Source organism: Spodoptera frugiperda, chromosome 1 (assembly GCF_023101765.2).
Source record: "Spodoptera frugiperda isolate SF20-4 chromosome 1, AGI-APGP_CSIRO_Sfru_2.0, whole genome shotgun sequence".
Lineage (NCBI taxonomy): Eukaryota > Metazoa > Arthropoda > Insecta > Lepidoptera > Noctuidae > Spodoptera > Spodoptera frugiperda.
Window position 1 is genome coordinate 7443829 of NC_064212.1, and position 15392 is coordinate 7459220.

At 34.9% G+C, this 15392-nt stretch overlaps 1 protein-coding gene across 7 annotated transcripts in view; it reads left to right on the forward strand.

Moving 5' to 3' along the window:
- Nucleotides 1-10067, forward strand: part of LOC118273356 (trissin receptor) — a 107385-nt gene extending 97318 nt beyond the window's left edge. For all 7 annotated transcript variants that reach the window (XM_035590267.2, XM_035590270.2, XM_050697276.1 and 4 more), the window contains exons 6-7: nt 4553-4714; nt 6945-10067. In XM_035590267.2, the coding sequence (XP_035446160.2) occupies nt 4553-4714; nt 6945-7448 (666 nt within the window). In that variant the 3' untranslated portion in view covers nt 7449-10067. The remainder of the gene's footprint in view (nt 1-4552; nt 4715-6944) is intronic.
- The last annotated feature ends 5325 nt before the right edge of the window (nt 10068-15392 follow it).

A 15392-nucleotide genomic window follows, 5' to 3' on the forward strand; every position in this document is an offset into this window, starting at 1 on the left:
CAGTGGCAAATGAGAAAGAACAAAGACTTAATTAGATATCCTCTAGCTTGTAAGGAAACAAGACGTCATCGCGTCACTTTGATTTATTATTCCGTTGTTTGAAAAGCTTAATTTGCTAACAATGTAAAGCATATTGTGTTTTATATACCAAAGCAAAATATGTTGAACTAAGATCTAAAATTCTGATATAGCGGAACACATTTAAATAGGAATTAAAAAAGAAATCCTGGTGTTAAATATTCTTATATTATAACTCTTATGGGACATATCAAAATAATTATATTTTACGGTTTTCCTACTCATGTAATCGTTTGACGAGGTAAGTTGATTAGTTTCAAGCTTCGCTAGGGGCTCATAGTGAAGAGCAGTATTACGTGACAAACTACGCTGGTGTGGCTTGAATCTAGTCGAGTTAACTCGTCAAACAGTTATGTCTAACAAAATTAATTTAGGCAGGCTGAAGTCAAATATATTTTTAAATATCTAATTTCCATTTTTATTTATATTTTGTTCACAGTAATTCTTAAATTCTAGTAATTTCGAATTTTGGCTTTGACCAGTACATGGAAACAAGGCATCACGCTTGAATGGATATAATTTTACTAACAAAACAAAAGAGTACCGGTAAACTATGGCAACTTTACCAGACCCTTGGCAACTTTACCATACTATAGGTATTCGGTATAAACTCATTTATCTAAAAATCTACCCACTAGAATTCTGTTTGGTAATAGTAGTATTTTTTAGACTTTAAATGGAAATATTTACTATATTTTGCGTACACGTAAGACTGCTATTATGCCAGTAATGGCCGTTACAGTGTAGTGCGTGAAAATGTGCTAAAAGTTAGTAGTTCCTAAATTGTGCTCACAGAGCCTAAATTATTTGTCACAGGTGAGTGAAATTTTGATCTTGTATGTATAATATAGTTGGGATTACTGTTGTAATGTCAGCAATTGCTTTTTCTTTAATTTATTGATAAATAATTTCGGTAATGTTGACACATAGGTAAAACGGCCTGCTTTGTGGCAACTTTACCGACAGTTAGGGTTGGCTCCTTGTTTGTGTGTATGTAAATTTTCGAATACCTAAATTTCCCAGCGAATCCTGGATGATAAGTTATAATGTATTTAATTACATTTTGTTTTAGAGCCAAAACTTGAAACAAAACCGGATCTCGGAGGACAATATAAAAAGTTACATGGTAAAATACTATGGAGATAGTGAAGTCTAAAAAGTCATAAGATTAAACATTATTTTGTAGCCTTTTTTTACAATTTTAAACATAAATACTTAAAATTTTAGAACTTAATTTAGTTTAAAAGGGAACAATATTTATGTCAGATATTTATGCTTTTTTTTACTTTAGGTTTAAGGTTTATATATTTTTTTAAATATACATGTCATAAAAATAATTCTCATTTTTTGACAACCCCGAGCGTAACAAATTATTTGTATGTAAATTACGATGAAACCCGTGGCAACTTTCCCGAACGTCTGTGTAGCCGTTATCTTTATAGATTTCCTCATATTGTTTGCATTATAATACGAAGAGGTCCTAGATGAAGCCCTCTGTACCTCAACAACTCTTTAATATGGATTGATTTAGTTCAAATATTATTATAATATTTGATAGAAATTCTTTACTCTTATTTGTTTATTTTAAGCAACTAGTTAGTGCAGATATTATTATAAGACCTTTAAATACATTTTAATACAAATGTATTTAATGTTCAACGCATACTAAAGTTTAGAAATAAGGAAAGGAAAATAATTCATTTGGATCGTTGTAAGATATAGAAGTCGTGGTGCCCCGGAGGTTTTAGTCCGCTTCTAATACATGAGAAGAAGAAGAAACTACCAACGGCAACTACCAATGTGACTTTTGGAGTTATACGTACTTTCTAAGATTATTTAGACACTAACGACAAACGGTGAAGGAAAATATCGTGAGGAAACCTGGACTTATAATTTCATTTCCAACCCGCATTGAGCAAGCATTGGTGATTAATGCTCAAACCTTCTACGTGCGAGAAGAGGACTTTGGTCAGCAGTGACAGCTGTTGTTGTGATGTGATATTGTAAGATAATATAGGTAAAACAAGAAAATAATTAAAAAAATAAAATATCTGTATGGCTCTAGTCACGGTGCTGATTTTCAGCATTAGCCAGTTAAACACTAATCAAGTTTAGAGTTAATTATTCGTTATTAATTGGTCCAAAATATACCTACAATTGAATTAGGTACTCAAAATTAATTACTTCTAGTCAAATTCTTTAATTAATTACGCGTCCAGACTGGTCTTCGAAACTTTAAGGTTCCTAGAGAGCAATGGGGCGCGCCATGTTCAAATTAATAAAATAAACTTAATCAAATTATTAATACAACACTATATTTCATCGCTGTATTAATTTCTAGATATTCAGTATTTCGATTTTACAATTCTAAGACTTAATTGTATTATTGTTATTTTAAAAGCGATTTTTTAATACAGCAATTGGTACCTATATTATTAAAAAATTCAAAAAAGGTATTGTGACATTGTTGAAATCTATGTAAAATTCATTTAGGTAAGTTTTTTCATCTATTTTACCAAGAAAACTTTCTAAATCATTTTAACTAAAATAAAAGGTTAGACTTTGCCCAAAGTAATTTTCACTGTGATATAATGTGGTTAAATGACAACTTTAAAGAAACCAATTACCTAAGTAATAACTTAATTCATTAAAATAGGTCTATGTCATAGACGTGACTAAAAGGATCTTGATTGAGTTTTACAGAAACTTGTTGAGGAAAAGTTAAAGGTTAGAGGTGTGCTATCACTAGCAGCTTTTGAATATCGATAAACCTTAAACAAAGAGAAGAAAATATGTACCTATTATATCGAGATAATGTGATTGATGAACTAGTGACAGCAACATACAACATCAACAACGCATAAATTAAACGCCAGCGTACACACACATATACCTAAAGCACAATAAACGTTGAACGAATACGCGTCAACACACAGTCACGCGAAACCTTTTAAAGCAGTACCGGTTCGCTGTACCTACCCTCAGTATGAGTTTGTTTTACGTTTAAAGTAATCGAAACGAGAGCGCGTTCCGGCGCTCTGATTGGACGGTTCGAATAAACCAACCGATTATTTTAAATTTAAAGCAAACTGGTACTATGGGTACCGATCATGGGATTCGAATATTAAACGGATACAAATGTGGTAGCCCCACAGTCCACTTACATCCAGTAGCACCTCCTGTTCGATAGCCCAGCGGTCTTCGGGAGTATTTAGGGCGGTTCAACGAGCGATACAAAATTGTCCTCTTTGATTGTGATCTTAGGGTTGAAGGTATGAAGATGTAAATAAATCCTCATAACAATCAATGGGCCTTTACTTAAGACAATACCAACCCTACCGTATATTTTTCCATTAACCTCATCAAATTCAAATTCATTGTAAAGTATACCCAAAATGAAACCCACACAACCATGTTTTTGAACACACAAAAGCATTTTAGAGACTTAGCGCAAAGCTTTCAATAAACAGTTTAATAGTCGTTACATTTTTCACGATACAAAGAGCAGTAAAATTACGATTGGCTCACAAAGCCGTTTTATTCAGCCTCCTAAAATCGTAAATTACTATTTCAAAAGGGTCCGTGTCGATCAATACTTACATTGTTATGTTATAAAAACTAATATCCGGACCTTACGTTCTTTGAAGGAGGCACCGATATGTACTTGACTTCCACGATCTTTCATACGAGTACCTACATATATTCAGATATCAAAAACCTTCTACCTTTGTGGATCATGTAAAATCTGTCACTATGATACGTAGACCCAGATATGCCAGGAACAAAACTAGATATAGAAAATAGGAATTGTTTCGGTTATCCTAGTAAAATAATGGCATATTCTTTGTCTCACCTTAGGTATTGACGTGGAAAATCAATGTTTCGGGACGACTGGGTCGGTTCGATTGGAGTGATTCGATGGACTCACAAATAACCGGCGTGAAGCAACGCTTGCGTTGTGTATCACCGTTTGAGTGAGCATAACGGTTGCTCTTGGTTTTCCCATATATTTTGTTGACTTTCATCGATATTGTAATATAAATAATGTTGATATTACCAATACCATAGAGGCTCACCTTTACTTATCTTTTGGTAGGTAAACAACTACAATACTAATTACCAAGTTAATCTTATTTAGGGCAATCGGTAATCACATAGAATGTCATCTTTTTATAGCTAGTAAACACACGTGTACTTATGTTATACACTATGTTACTTGTAGCATTATTGTCGCTAATAATATTAAAGTTAGTTTAATTAGCTGAGAAAACATCTTTAGTTTCGAATTAATAAGTAGGTAACTAACTTCGTTTTGTTGCAATTTGCAAATTATGTCCATTAAAGTTAAGAAGTTCTATTGTAATAGTAATATAGTTCTTTATATATTTAGACGAATAACAGGGATATATATTATGTCTACTATTTCAAAACCTGTTCTATTATCCTCTGTAATAAACTGTTATTTTTTCTGTAGGTCTTGTACACTCGCATCGCGGTGGGGCTGTGGCAGAGCTCCCACGCGCTGCAACATTTGGAGCGGGTGCAGTGCTGCGCCACGCAGTTTCCACGTCCAGAAAAATCTGGCAATGCTGGTTATGATGCACAACGAACCCTCATCGGTACCAATGATGATAAGGTAATTTTATTAAATTATATTTAGGAATAGTTACACTACTACATTTTTGCTTTGAAATATCAGGTCTACTTTGAAGTAACGTCTGACCCAACTCACCCAAAACTAAATCAATTTTTCAAATTTTACGCCATAAGCAAAACAGTTAACATTATCCTTTGAGTCGGAGAATAATTCAAATCTGTACTCTTTGTAGTGGTTTCTTTTTTATACGTTAAAGTTATTAAAGTTAGGCAGACTGGCAGACTGATTAATTAATTGTCTTCGTCCGTTAGCCCTTTATTAGGTATTCCAGCAACTAGCAACTATGAAATTATTCATGGAAGGTGGGCAGTGCGTAGCTACATACTAGTATATTCTAAGAACAATAGGTACCTGCCAAAAATTACTTTACAAAGAGCATTATTTAATAAGAAATTAGTCCACTAAGCCTTTGTGCTTAAATTTTAGCCTATTCAGGAACCTCATTATTAGAGCCGTAAAAACAAAGGCTCGCCTACTACTTAACTGCCAAATTATTCCGTGGCTTTGGTTGGACACAACATTGAAAGCGTGCCTACAACCCATTTGCATAAATTGGACCAATCAATTCCTGTTTGGCAATGTATCACCCAATGATACCATTAAAATATTCATTAATGTGCTGGTACACCGACCGATTGACAACATGCAACGAGCATCGATGAGCATAAAACGAAGCAAAGATTTTGAAGTTTTCTTACGTTTGTCAGAAAATGCTTTGATCTTTAAATCCTTTGTGAGTTCGGATCCTCGGATCAAGTTCTGGAGTTATTTGGCAGGTATAAAGTTTTATGTGAGGGTTGCAAACAGCTGGAACGTTTGTGTAATCGTCTGGCTGCGGATATGAGCACGAATTGTGACGCCACGGCTTGCGGCGGAACTTTTACTGACGTGAATGGGCTTTTGTGATAGACACTAGGCGTAGGCGACCAACTTCGTAAGATCACCGGTTTTTTAATAGAACTTGAGTCTTGAGAGCTGGAATTACCTACCCATAATTCATTATAGCGGCAACACGGCGTCTCCCATTAACCATTTATTATGGAACAAAAGACTGAATAATGAATTACTTCTATCGATATTCGGTAATTAGGTAGTATGACGGAAGTGAGGTACGAAACCTGATAATTTACCGCCCTACCTTCTCATTAATATTATCCTCTTTCCTTAAGAATATTTCACCTTCACACGTTATAGGTACTTACTACATACGTCAATCATTTCATATTAGTAGAGCCAACAAGCACAGATTCATGTAGCTGTAGACATATTATTTTCGCACCATTTCACGAATAAAGTAGTGTTCATAGGGGCGAAGTTCGCTTGACAACGTAAACTTCTTACTCGGCAAACATTTTCTTAGTCAATGAAAAGACGCTACTTGAAGTCTCGCTTCTCAAACAGACCAACTGTGATATATGTGGAAGGTGGTTAGATATTTCATAAATATTAAACATGAGTCAGACAATAACTGTGTTTATTTGCTGAACGCATATTTTAGACACGAGCAGGGAAGGTAAATTAGGGCTTGTCGCTCCTTGTTAAATAATATGATATTTACATACATATTTTTCTTTTTTTTGCAAATGTAAGTGAATTTTGTTGGAGGGTTTTTATACGAGAACCACCTAAAGTAAAAGGATTTTGTTCCTAGAAAATATGTGTTACATGTTCTGTTTATTGGCATTCTATGGAGATTCAGGTTTGGTATCAACCTTAAAGTATTTTGGGAAACAAAAGTCGTATATTATAACTACACCTTACAATATGTTTGTGACGGGGATTATAATAATACTTGTAATATATGAAAGGAATCAGGAAGAGGAGATTGGACAAGAAATGTCAAGCGAAACTGACTGACGTCATTATGACGTAAAACAAAACATTATTTCGATGAATTTATACAAGGACATTAGAAGACATGTATTATGTATAATATAGGTATACCTACAGAAAAATAATAACCATTACTTACAAATATAGTAATATTTATCATAGTAACCTTGTATACAGAATTCCCATGTTTCCTTAATAACTTGAATAATTCTTTTGTTACTTTATCTTTTAAATAAACCGTTTCAAAAGTTCATTTTGCTTATATTTTTTATCCATTTATACCTAAAATATGTAAAGAAAGATCTCAAAAATTACACCTTGGCCCGAGAAATGGCCGTAATTAAATTAATATTAATAGAAAATATTTTGTACACAGAAAGTGGTGACAATGAGCAGCAGCACCCAGTCGGGGAAAACTACGACATCGAAAGCAACCCGTGGGCACGAGACACGCAACTGTCACCACCTCAGCCACCTGTCGCGCAACGTGCTGCGCGCGCGACGCGGTGTCGTGCGCATGCTGATCGTGGTCGTGCTCACCTTCGCTATATGCAACCTTCCCTTCCATGCACGGAAGATGTGGCAGTACTGGTCCAGTGGCTACGAGGGCTCCAGCGACTTCAGTACTCTCCTCACGCCACTCACGTTCCTTATCACCTACTTCAACTCCGGCATAAATCCACTCTTATATGCTTTCCTATCGAAGAATTTTAGGAAAGGCATGAAAGAGCTCATCTTCTGCAATTGTCATGGAAAAAGGAAGAGTGAAAATTTAATTCTTTTAAATCCCGTGGGAGGCGTCGGCCTGCGCAGGAGTTCAACCCGCTCCACCCGCGCCAACTGCAGCACTGTTACCATAGCGCCGAATGGGGAATCATGAGACATGCGTCGGCGGCGCTTCCTGTACAAGGTGGAAAATATAGATATTTCCTGATTAACAGAGAGCACCGACGAAGTGACCGACAGCAGCGGCTTCTACACCGTCTCGACAGTATCTAGGCGTGATCTCTACGACTAGACGCCAGAGACGTGCACCAGCAAGCGCTGACGTCACTTGTTCCATATAAGACTTCTTACGAACTTCTCTGATTAGCTACGATGCTAACTGTGAGTAAGTGTGAGTGATTGTGAACTTAGTGATCTCGCGAGCTTAAACCTAGAATACGTTTGTTATTAGATGGATTAACTAGTGCTAGTGAAGGAGTTAAGACCAAACGTTACATATCTTTCGGTTATGTTTAGTTTATCCATTTGATGAGAACTTGAAGCTTAATTTGTTGTTAGATAGGCAGTTTAAAACTAAATATGTAATTCGAAAAAGTGTTTCATATAAAAATATTGTACAAATGTAAATAAGTATCGTATTATAAATTGTTCAAATTGAAGTATGAAGTATGTATTCGTGTTGGTGGCTGTTGTAAATATAGATTTGATGTACTTTACGAACCAAGCTGTTGTGAATTGATAAATTTCCGATCACCCAATTTGATTTACAAGATTTAAGATGGAGCCTCATTCACGATAACTCGGTTCTGGAATCGAAATACAATATTTATGTTCAATACTGCTTACCCGGTTATAGCTGCATTAGGGCAGACAGCGACGTATCACAGCGATAGAAGTTCTAAGAGAGCGATGACAGACAATATTAAATATTATTTACAATTTCAAATATACAACCTAAGTAAGGATTGTATAAATAATTTCTTAACTGCTGAATTCAATATCACACGAGGTATATAGGAATAATATAATTGTAAGTGTAATTTCATAATGTTAAACTATTGTCGTGTAAATAGTGAACATATCTATACATTTTTATACGTAAATTCGTTCATAATACATACATTCGAAGTAAATAATGATAAGAATTCCGCCTAGTAGCAGGAATGAAGCTATTGCCAAAATGATTTCTTTATTATAAAAAATATATTATACCTAGCAACTCGTTGATTTTGCCAATATACCTAAGCCAATTTAGATTATTCGACATTCAAATGGATATGTATATTTTCTCAGAATTATACCAAATACTAGTTATTTATACAATTTAAATGTACTTACACCACGATATATAATATTATTTTAACGTAGAATAATATTATGAAACAAAATGTCTGACATTTTGTAAGAAAAAAAAGGTTTTTGAAAGATGAAAAAGATATTTAGTTATTGTAAAGGTTAAATGTACACTCAAAACATTAAATGTAAAATGTAAATGAGATTGGATTATAGAAATGAAATCAAATTGTAGCTCCGTGTATTATTACTTTCTATAATGGCATTGTAGTTTTGATATAATCAAAACTTATTTAGAACAACTTTTTTCGTTCCCAAGATAAAAATTTCACATTTTAGTAGAACATTTGTATGCTAGCTCAGAAAGTGACCGCGGGCTTGCAAATGTAGCCTTCCATTACGTTCATTACCACATTGTTCTCGTCGTCTTTGTGTAATAATAAAATTCATGTAAATATATATCGCTAGTAGTCAAGGGAATTTCAGTAGAGGCGGCTGGGGATAGTTGGAACATTTGGACGTGGATGCCCGTAGCTAGCTCGTTATGAAGCCGAGATCTTAACGATAAAATGACTTAATTTGTCCACAAATGCTTTCAACTTGGGCTTTTACTACCTAGAGTTAGAGCAATTTACTAGAACCGAATAGCCATATTAAGACTACGTGCTTTGCCTACTTTGAATTTTACCGCCATTCTAGCAGTAATGAAGGTACCTATTTCGGTATTCTTAAGAGAAATTAATATTAAAAAACAATTCACTTACCAACTTAACTCTCTTAAACCCTGTCTATGGCACGATGAACTAAAACATAAAGGTTGTTATTTAAACTTTTTGTTAACCAAATGATTACAAAGTTAACCTTTTACAAAGTCAAGTACAAAGTATCAAAGTTACGTACTCCTTGAACTTATAATTAAGGGTTGAGTTTACTATTTTATGGGGCACGTTTCTCGGCCAAGATAAACAGACGGGATGTGGAGATACCTGATACTCAACCGTAGGTCCCAGTAGACCCCCCGCTCTGAGTAATTTATTATGAGTAGTTCGTTACAAACATGGTGCAACTGACCCCAGCCCACTCCACTGATTGTTATTATGTTTGTTCATCTCTTGGCTCATTTAAATAGTAGATAGGCATTTATATGAATGGATTTGCAAAATATAAAAATATGTCGTTATTACAACTGGTCGTGTATTTATAGATAGCTTTTATCTATTAAATATTAAAAGGATAAAATTGGAAAATGCACAAGCCTGGAAATACTTCTCAGATAATGTGTTTATGTTTCTGGATTTTATTATCTGTTACCCTAGATACTAAATATGTACATTTACAAAGAAACAATGTACACAAACACATGTATAAAGTATTAAATCTGTTCATCAAGTTAATAAAAATCTATTTTTCACTGTAAACTATAAAATATTCTGTAGATATTATTGATGTATTGATTTAAATAAATTCCTATAAAGAACTACTTCTGGGTTTTATTGAAATTCTAACAAAACAAAAAGAATATTACGATTTTTTTAATCAAATTTTAATTAAGCATATATTTAACTTGTTTCTACGATAAAAAAATATACACCAAAAACTTTAAAACAAACAAAAACTGTTAAATAAATATGAACATAATATATATATACATTTTATTCGTTCCTGAATTCCTGAATCTTATTAATTTTAGAAATGCGATTGTTTGTGGGTATATTTGTTACTCAATCACGTCAAAACGGCTGAAGGGATGGAAATTAAATTTGGAACAGGGGTAGATTATGGTCTGGAATAAGACATAAGACACTTTTAAACCCACGGCACCGTGGGCCAAGCCACCTGCAGATGCTAGTATGTATAGGCATCTGGCTAAAGATTTAACCGTTAAAGTTTAAGAACTTTAGCGAGCGTATATCAGCTCCGTCTCACGTTAAATTCTAAAAGCGGAATGGTATCGGAGAAGTAATAAGATGGTGTCTCACTAATCTATGTACTTAGTCGTCTAGATTTAGGAATGCTTTGAAACTGGAGTAGCCGGTATTCTGTAGGTAAAGTAGGCATTAGAATAGATAGTTAAATAGAATCTACGCTTTGTAACTGCTAAAGAAAGAATAGATAAGTAAGTACTATAGATTTGGTTTAGTGGACTTGTGCGATAAACCGGTAGCTAGGTAACTTTTAGATAAATACTTATCACCGTACTCAAAGTCATTAAGTCACTAAGCCGTTCTCAGCTTCGGAACAAAATCGTTACTAAGAAATAGTTTAAGTAATCATTAAATGTCGCTGAGTACAGCAGTTACGCCCGAATATTGAAACGCTACTCAATTTTAAGTTGTACTTAAATATCATGCTATCTCTGTCTTTTATAAAGAATTTGTAGCGACGGAACTATTCTTAAAATTAAGTGGCGTTTGAGTATTTGATCATTAGTCTGGGTTTTGTTCTTAATTCCATAGATTAGTGCTATTTTAACTGAACACGGTAGAACTAAACTGGATTGTTCTCGTGGTTGAAGAATAAAAGTTTGACATTTTTACCATATTTACCGACTCTGCTTTACTAGCGGCTTTTTTTACTAAAAGCTACATATTTGTCCAAAAGTTATAACAGACCTCACAACTGGCATGGCAGATTTAAATTAAATTTAAATCAGACCAACTACGCACTGAATATTGTCCTAAAACTTTTTTATTTAAACATTCATACATACTTTTTTCGCAGCAAAATTTCCTTTTGTGCGAAAAGGGCTTTGTTTATGGTCACACAGTTGTATATATAACATGAATAAAATCACAGTAAATCGTCACCCGCTGTGAGCTCGTTGGCTGATTATCTGGTGCCTAATGTTTTCGAAAAGGCCAACGCTTTTGCTTCAATCTGGAATTCAATTGCAATAAGTAATTACATTAGACAAAAACTCTTGGGACCAATTGAAATAAGTCCCATTTCAATCCGGGATAAAATGCTGTCATCAACTTTGTATAGTTAGAATTTTGGATAATACTTATCCAAGTAAGTAGGTAAAAGAAATTTAATTTGTGAATATTGAAATTTCCATTTATAAACTTAATAATGTGCAGAAGTACCTAGGTCTAACTGATGAACTCTAACGAACTATAAAATTGAATCATAATGTAGTAACAAAATGAGCACAGCTTGAGAATAACACTTACGACAAAATATCAAAATTCAGCTCAAATGTTATGCTGTCAAACGCTCAAATTATTCAACAGAATAAATTAAAAGGGTCAACTTCGAAACAATACCCTAGTGCACCATATAAGCTTGAACCATTTTACAAAATGTCACTTTGTTCCTACATATCCTGACTCTGAAGACCACAGCGTGACCACTAAGTATGCACTGAGGTGCTAGTACAGTAGGGGAGTAAATTACAAGCACAAATTGTTCGCAGTTAGTCTCGAAATACACGACCAAAATGGCTAGGAGAAGTTGAGAACTGAATTATATTGCACTACGAGATTTTGAAAAAAATACTAGACTTATTAATAAAATGCAAACAAAGACAGACTATAAATTAAAATAATATAATGATTAACTAGTTATCATTTTGATTGATAGCTAGTTATCATTATATTATTTTTCTTACAAAGACTCTAATATTAAACACACAACAAGTCAGAATATTAACTAATGTTTATACGTAGTAAAGTTCTCATTATATTCAATTTCTTACAAAATATCTAGTATTAAACACAGCAAAAACCACATTTAAGTTTGACTACATCTTAAGAATCATAAAGCATTCTATAGGCCCTAAATAGGATTTAAATTACGCATCCCTTAAGCCCCAAAAGATATATAATATAGAAAAGGATTCAGATGGACAAAGGAATAATAGAGTGTATTTGAAGGTTAAATAAGTGAGCATAAGAAACAACAATGGCCACATCATTATAATATCTTTGTGTGCATTACAATAGCATCAAGCTTGGTCGCTTCTCTAAGTTGTCTAAAGAAAATACATATACCATATGAAGTTTTTGTAATGGAAATCACTTTGATTTAGTTCTCAAAGAACATTTCTTTTTGTTACACATATAAAATACGACCTATAGAAAATCAATATATCAATGTTAGATACCTCATTAATTGCTCATAATTTTAACCAAATTGGCATTAAATGTGGACATTTAATTTTAATTACCAATTAAGCCAGAAATTGGACACCTAATTAATTAAAAATCATCGTGATAATAATAAGGTTTTGATTGGAAAAATTTCGTCGGATTTTTTACATTTTTACAAGACTCTACATTATATTGTTAAGGATAATATTAAAGAAATACTAAAATGTTCAGGTTTTAGAAGTTTGATATCTTCCACACCCTTGTGGTTCAGCCACAGATTCTATTTTTTTCACTTCTAAACCTAGTATGTTTGAGAAACGTTTTTATATATTATTGTTTTTATTTTATTGTTTCGTTAAAAAAATGTGAAGTGAGTGTGATATTTTTATGGAAGTTGCCAGTTTTATAATATTTACTCAGCAACCCGAGAATTAACGTGATTTAAGGTAGGTTTTTTATCAACTACTAGCAAACCCGGCGAACTCCGTTTCGCCACCAATGATTTTCCCTGTTTTCCAGCTTTTTTCTTGAATTTTCTTTGCTATAAACCTCACGGAGCCTGAGACCTTTCCAACGAATACAAAACCGTGGAAATCGGTTCGTGCGTTCTGGAGTTATAGCGTCAGGAAGGAAAACCCGACTTATTTTTATATTATAGATTATATTGATTGAAGATTAAAGTTAATATTAAAAATGACAGTTTATCAGTCAATCCTTAACCAATTTGCCATGCGTACAAATACTCGTACCATACAACTCAGTCTGTCTGTCTTTCTGTCTGTCTGTCTGTCCATACAGTCAGTATATAGCTTTTAAAATCGCATATAAGTTCAGAATAACAATGTCTGGTAATTGTGCTTGAACTATTACTAAAATTATCATGATAATAGTTTAACCCAGACCAGACATGCATTTAAAGTTTGATCTTTAACTTTGAAATTAAATTAAACGTAACACAAACAGTTCAGCGAGGTGAAATTACTCATTTAGTCATTGTTTAACATGTTTAACATTTGAACTAACAGAATCATTAGCTATTATTATATTAATTCTCTGTAATAGTTTCTCAGATATAGCACAAAGAATATGTGACGAACATAAATTGTTTAAACATTTGTAAACAATACTTATATGTCAGTAACTTAGGTGTATTGTCTTTAAGTCTTGAGTAGCTACCTAAATAGGTGGTTCATAGGTACTCTATCGTCGGTAACATCATCGTTAGTTCAAATAGTCCCATACTATTAAACATAAAAAAATGGAAGTATGATATAATTATTAGGGAGATTCAGTCACGAGAAGTCCACTGCTAAGCATTTGACTGCACGATTGGTGCGGTGGCTGGGTATCCGACTGCCGGGCAATGTGTGATTCACTTTTTATGTGATTTACAAAATGTCATGTATATGTGAAATTGTATATTTGTAAACGCACCCACAACATAGTAAAAAATACTAGGGTGGAGCAATGTTTTTTTATTAAAAACAAAACTTCTAGATAGGTCAGTGGAAGAAATAAAAATAAATAAAACGCCAGACAGACAAAATAATGAAGCCTAATAAATTAAACAAGTTTAATCTATCTGTCTGATTAGTTCAGCTAAACACATAAATACTTGGATACCGAGTATCGATTTCTTCGTAGGAAAAGCAATTTTCGTTTTGGCGACAACAGCACTTAATATCAAATAGGTATTAACGAAAAGTATCGATATCGATAGGTTTATAGAGTATCGATATTTAGGTTATAGGTTTAAGGACTATCGATATCTAGGTTTATAGGCTTGGGGTGCGGTGCCAGAAGACCTCCCCGTGGTGCACCCTGGGTACAAGTAATAGTCCCCCTAACGGGGGTGATAGGGTTGGAGTGGCTATTGCCTGTAGCGAACTTCTGGACGGAGCGGAAGAACCCGAGATGGGTTCCGAAGGCGGCAGGCTTTGTGCTGACACATGGCCTGCACCTCCGAGGGGGCGTCACTCCGCACGTCTCTCTGAACCTAGCAGAGAGCGTGGCGGAGAGGCAAGGACGGTGCTCGTTGTGCACTCACCCTGCCAACGAGCAGCATCGGGGCACAAGTTGTTCTCGATTGCAACCGTTGATATCGTAATCCGTGAAGAGGTCATGGTCATGTTTTATGACTCTGAACGGAACGAGGGTCTTGGCTTGGCCGCCCGGACCGCGAGGAAGATAACCTCTATAAAAATTCCTCTAATACCAAGTTCTGGTGCGCGGTGAGGGTATGCGTGGCTGAGGAGTAGTGTCAGTCTCGAGCGCACCCCCAGCTAGGGGACCGGTGGACCCTCTAGTTGGGATACAAATATACACTTACCCAGGTACAGGGGGCACTGCCTGGGTGGACTGAATATTTCCCCCATACTCGTGGGAACTTTATGAAGACAATTAAAAAAACAAAACCACCTGATGAGGAAAGGGCAGGTGAGCTCAGCTCGCCTGCGGTAATAGTTTTAGAGAGCCCTAGTGGCTCTGGTGCCCGTGGGGAGGCGCTGGACGAATCCAGCAAGCCCAACACACGGGCTTCAAGTCGGAGGGAGTCGGGCGCGGAGTCCGACTCATCTGCATCCGCCGTGAGCGGAAGCTCAAAATGTATCACAAGGGGGGCTTTTAAACGTCCCAGGGTGGAGGATGGCCAGGGACATTCTTCGTCCTCCAACACGCAGGGGCCTCCAGACCCTCCTAAAATCCCCACGACCGCG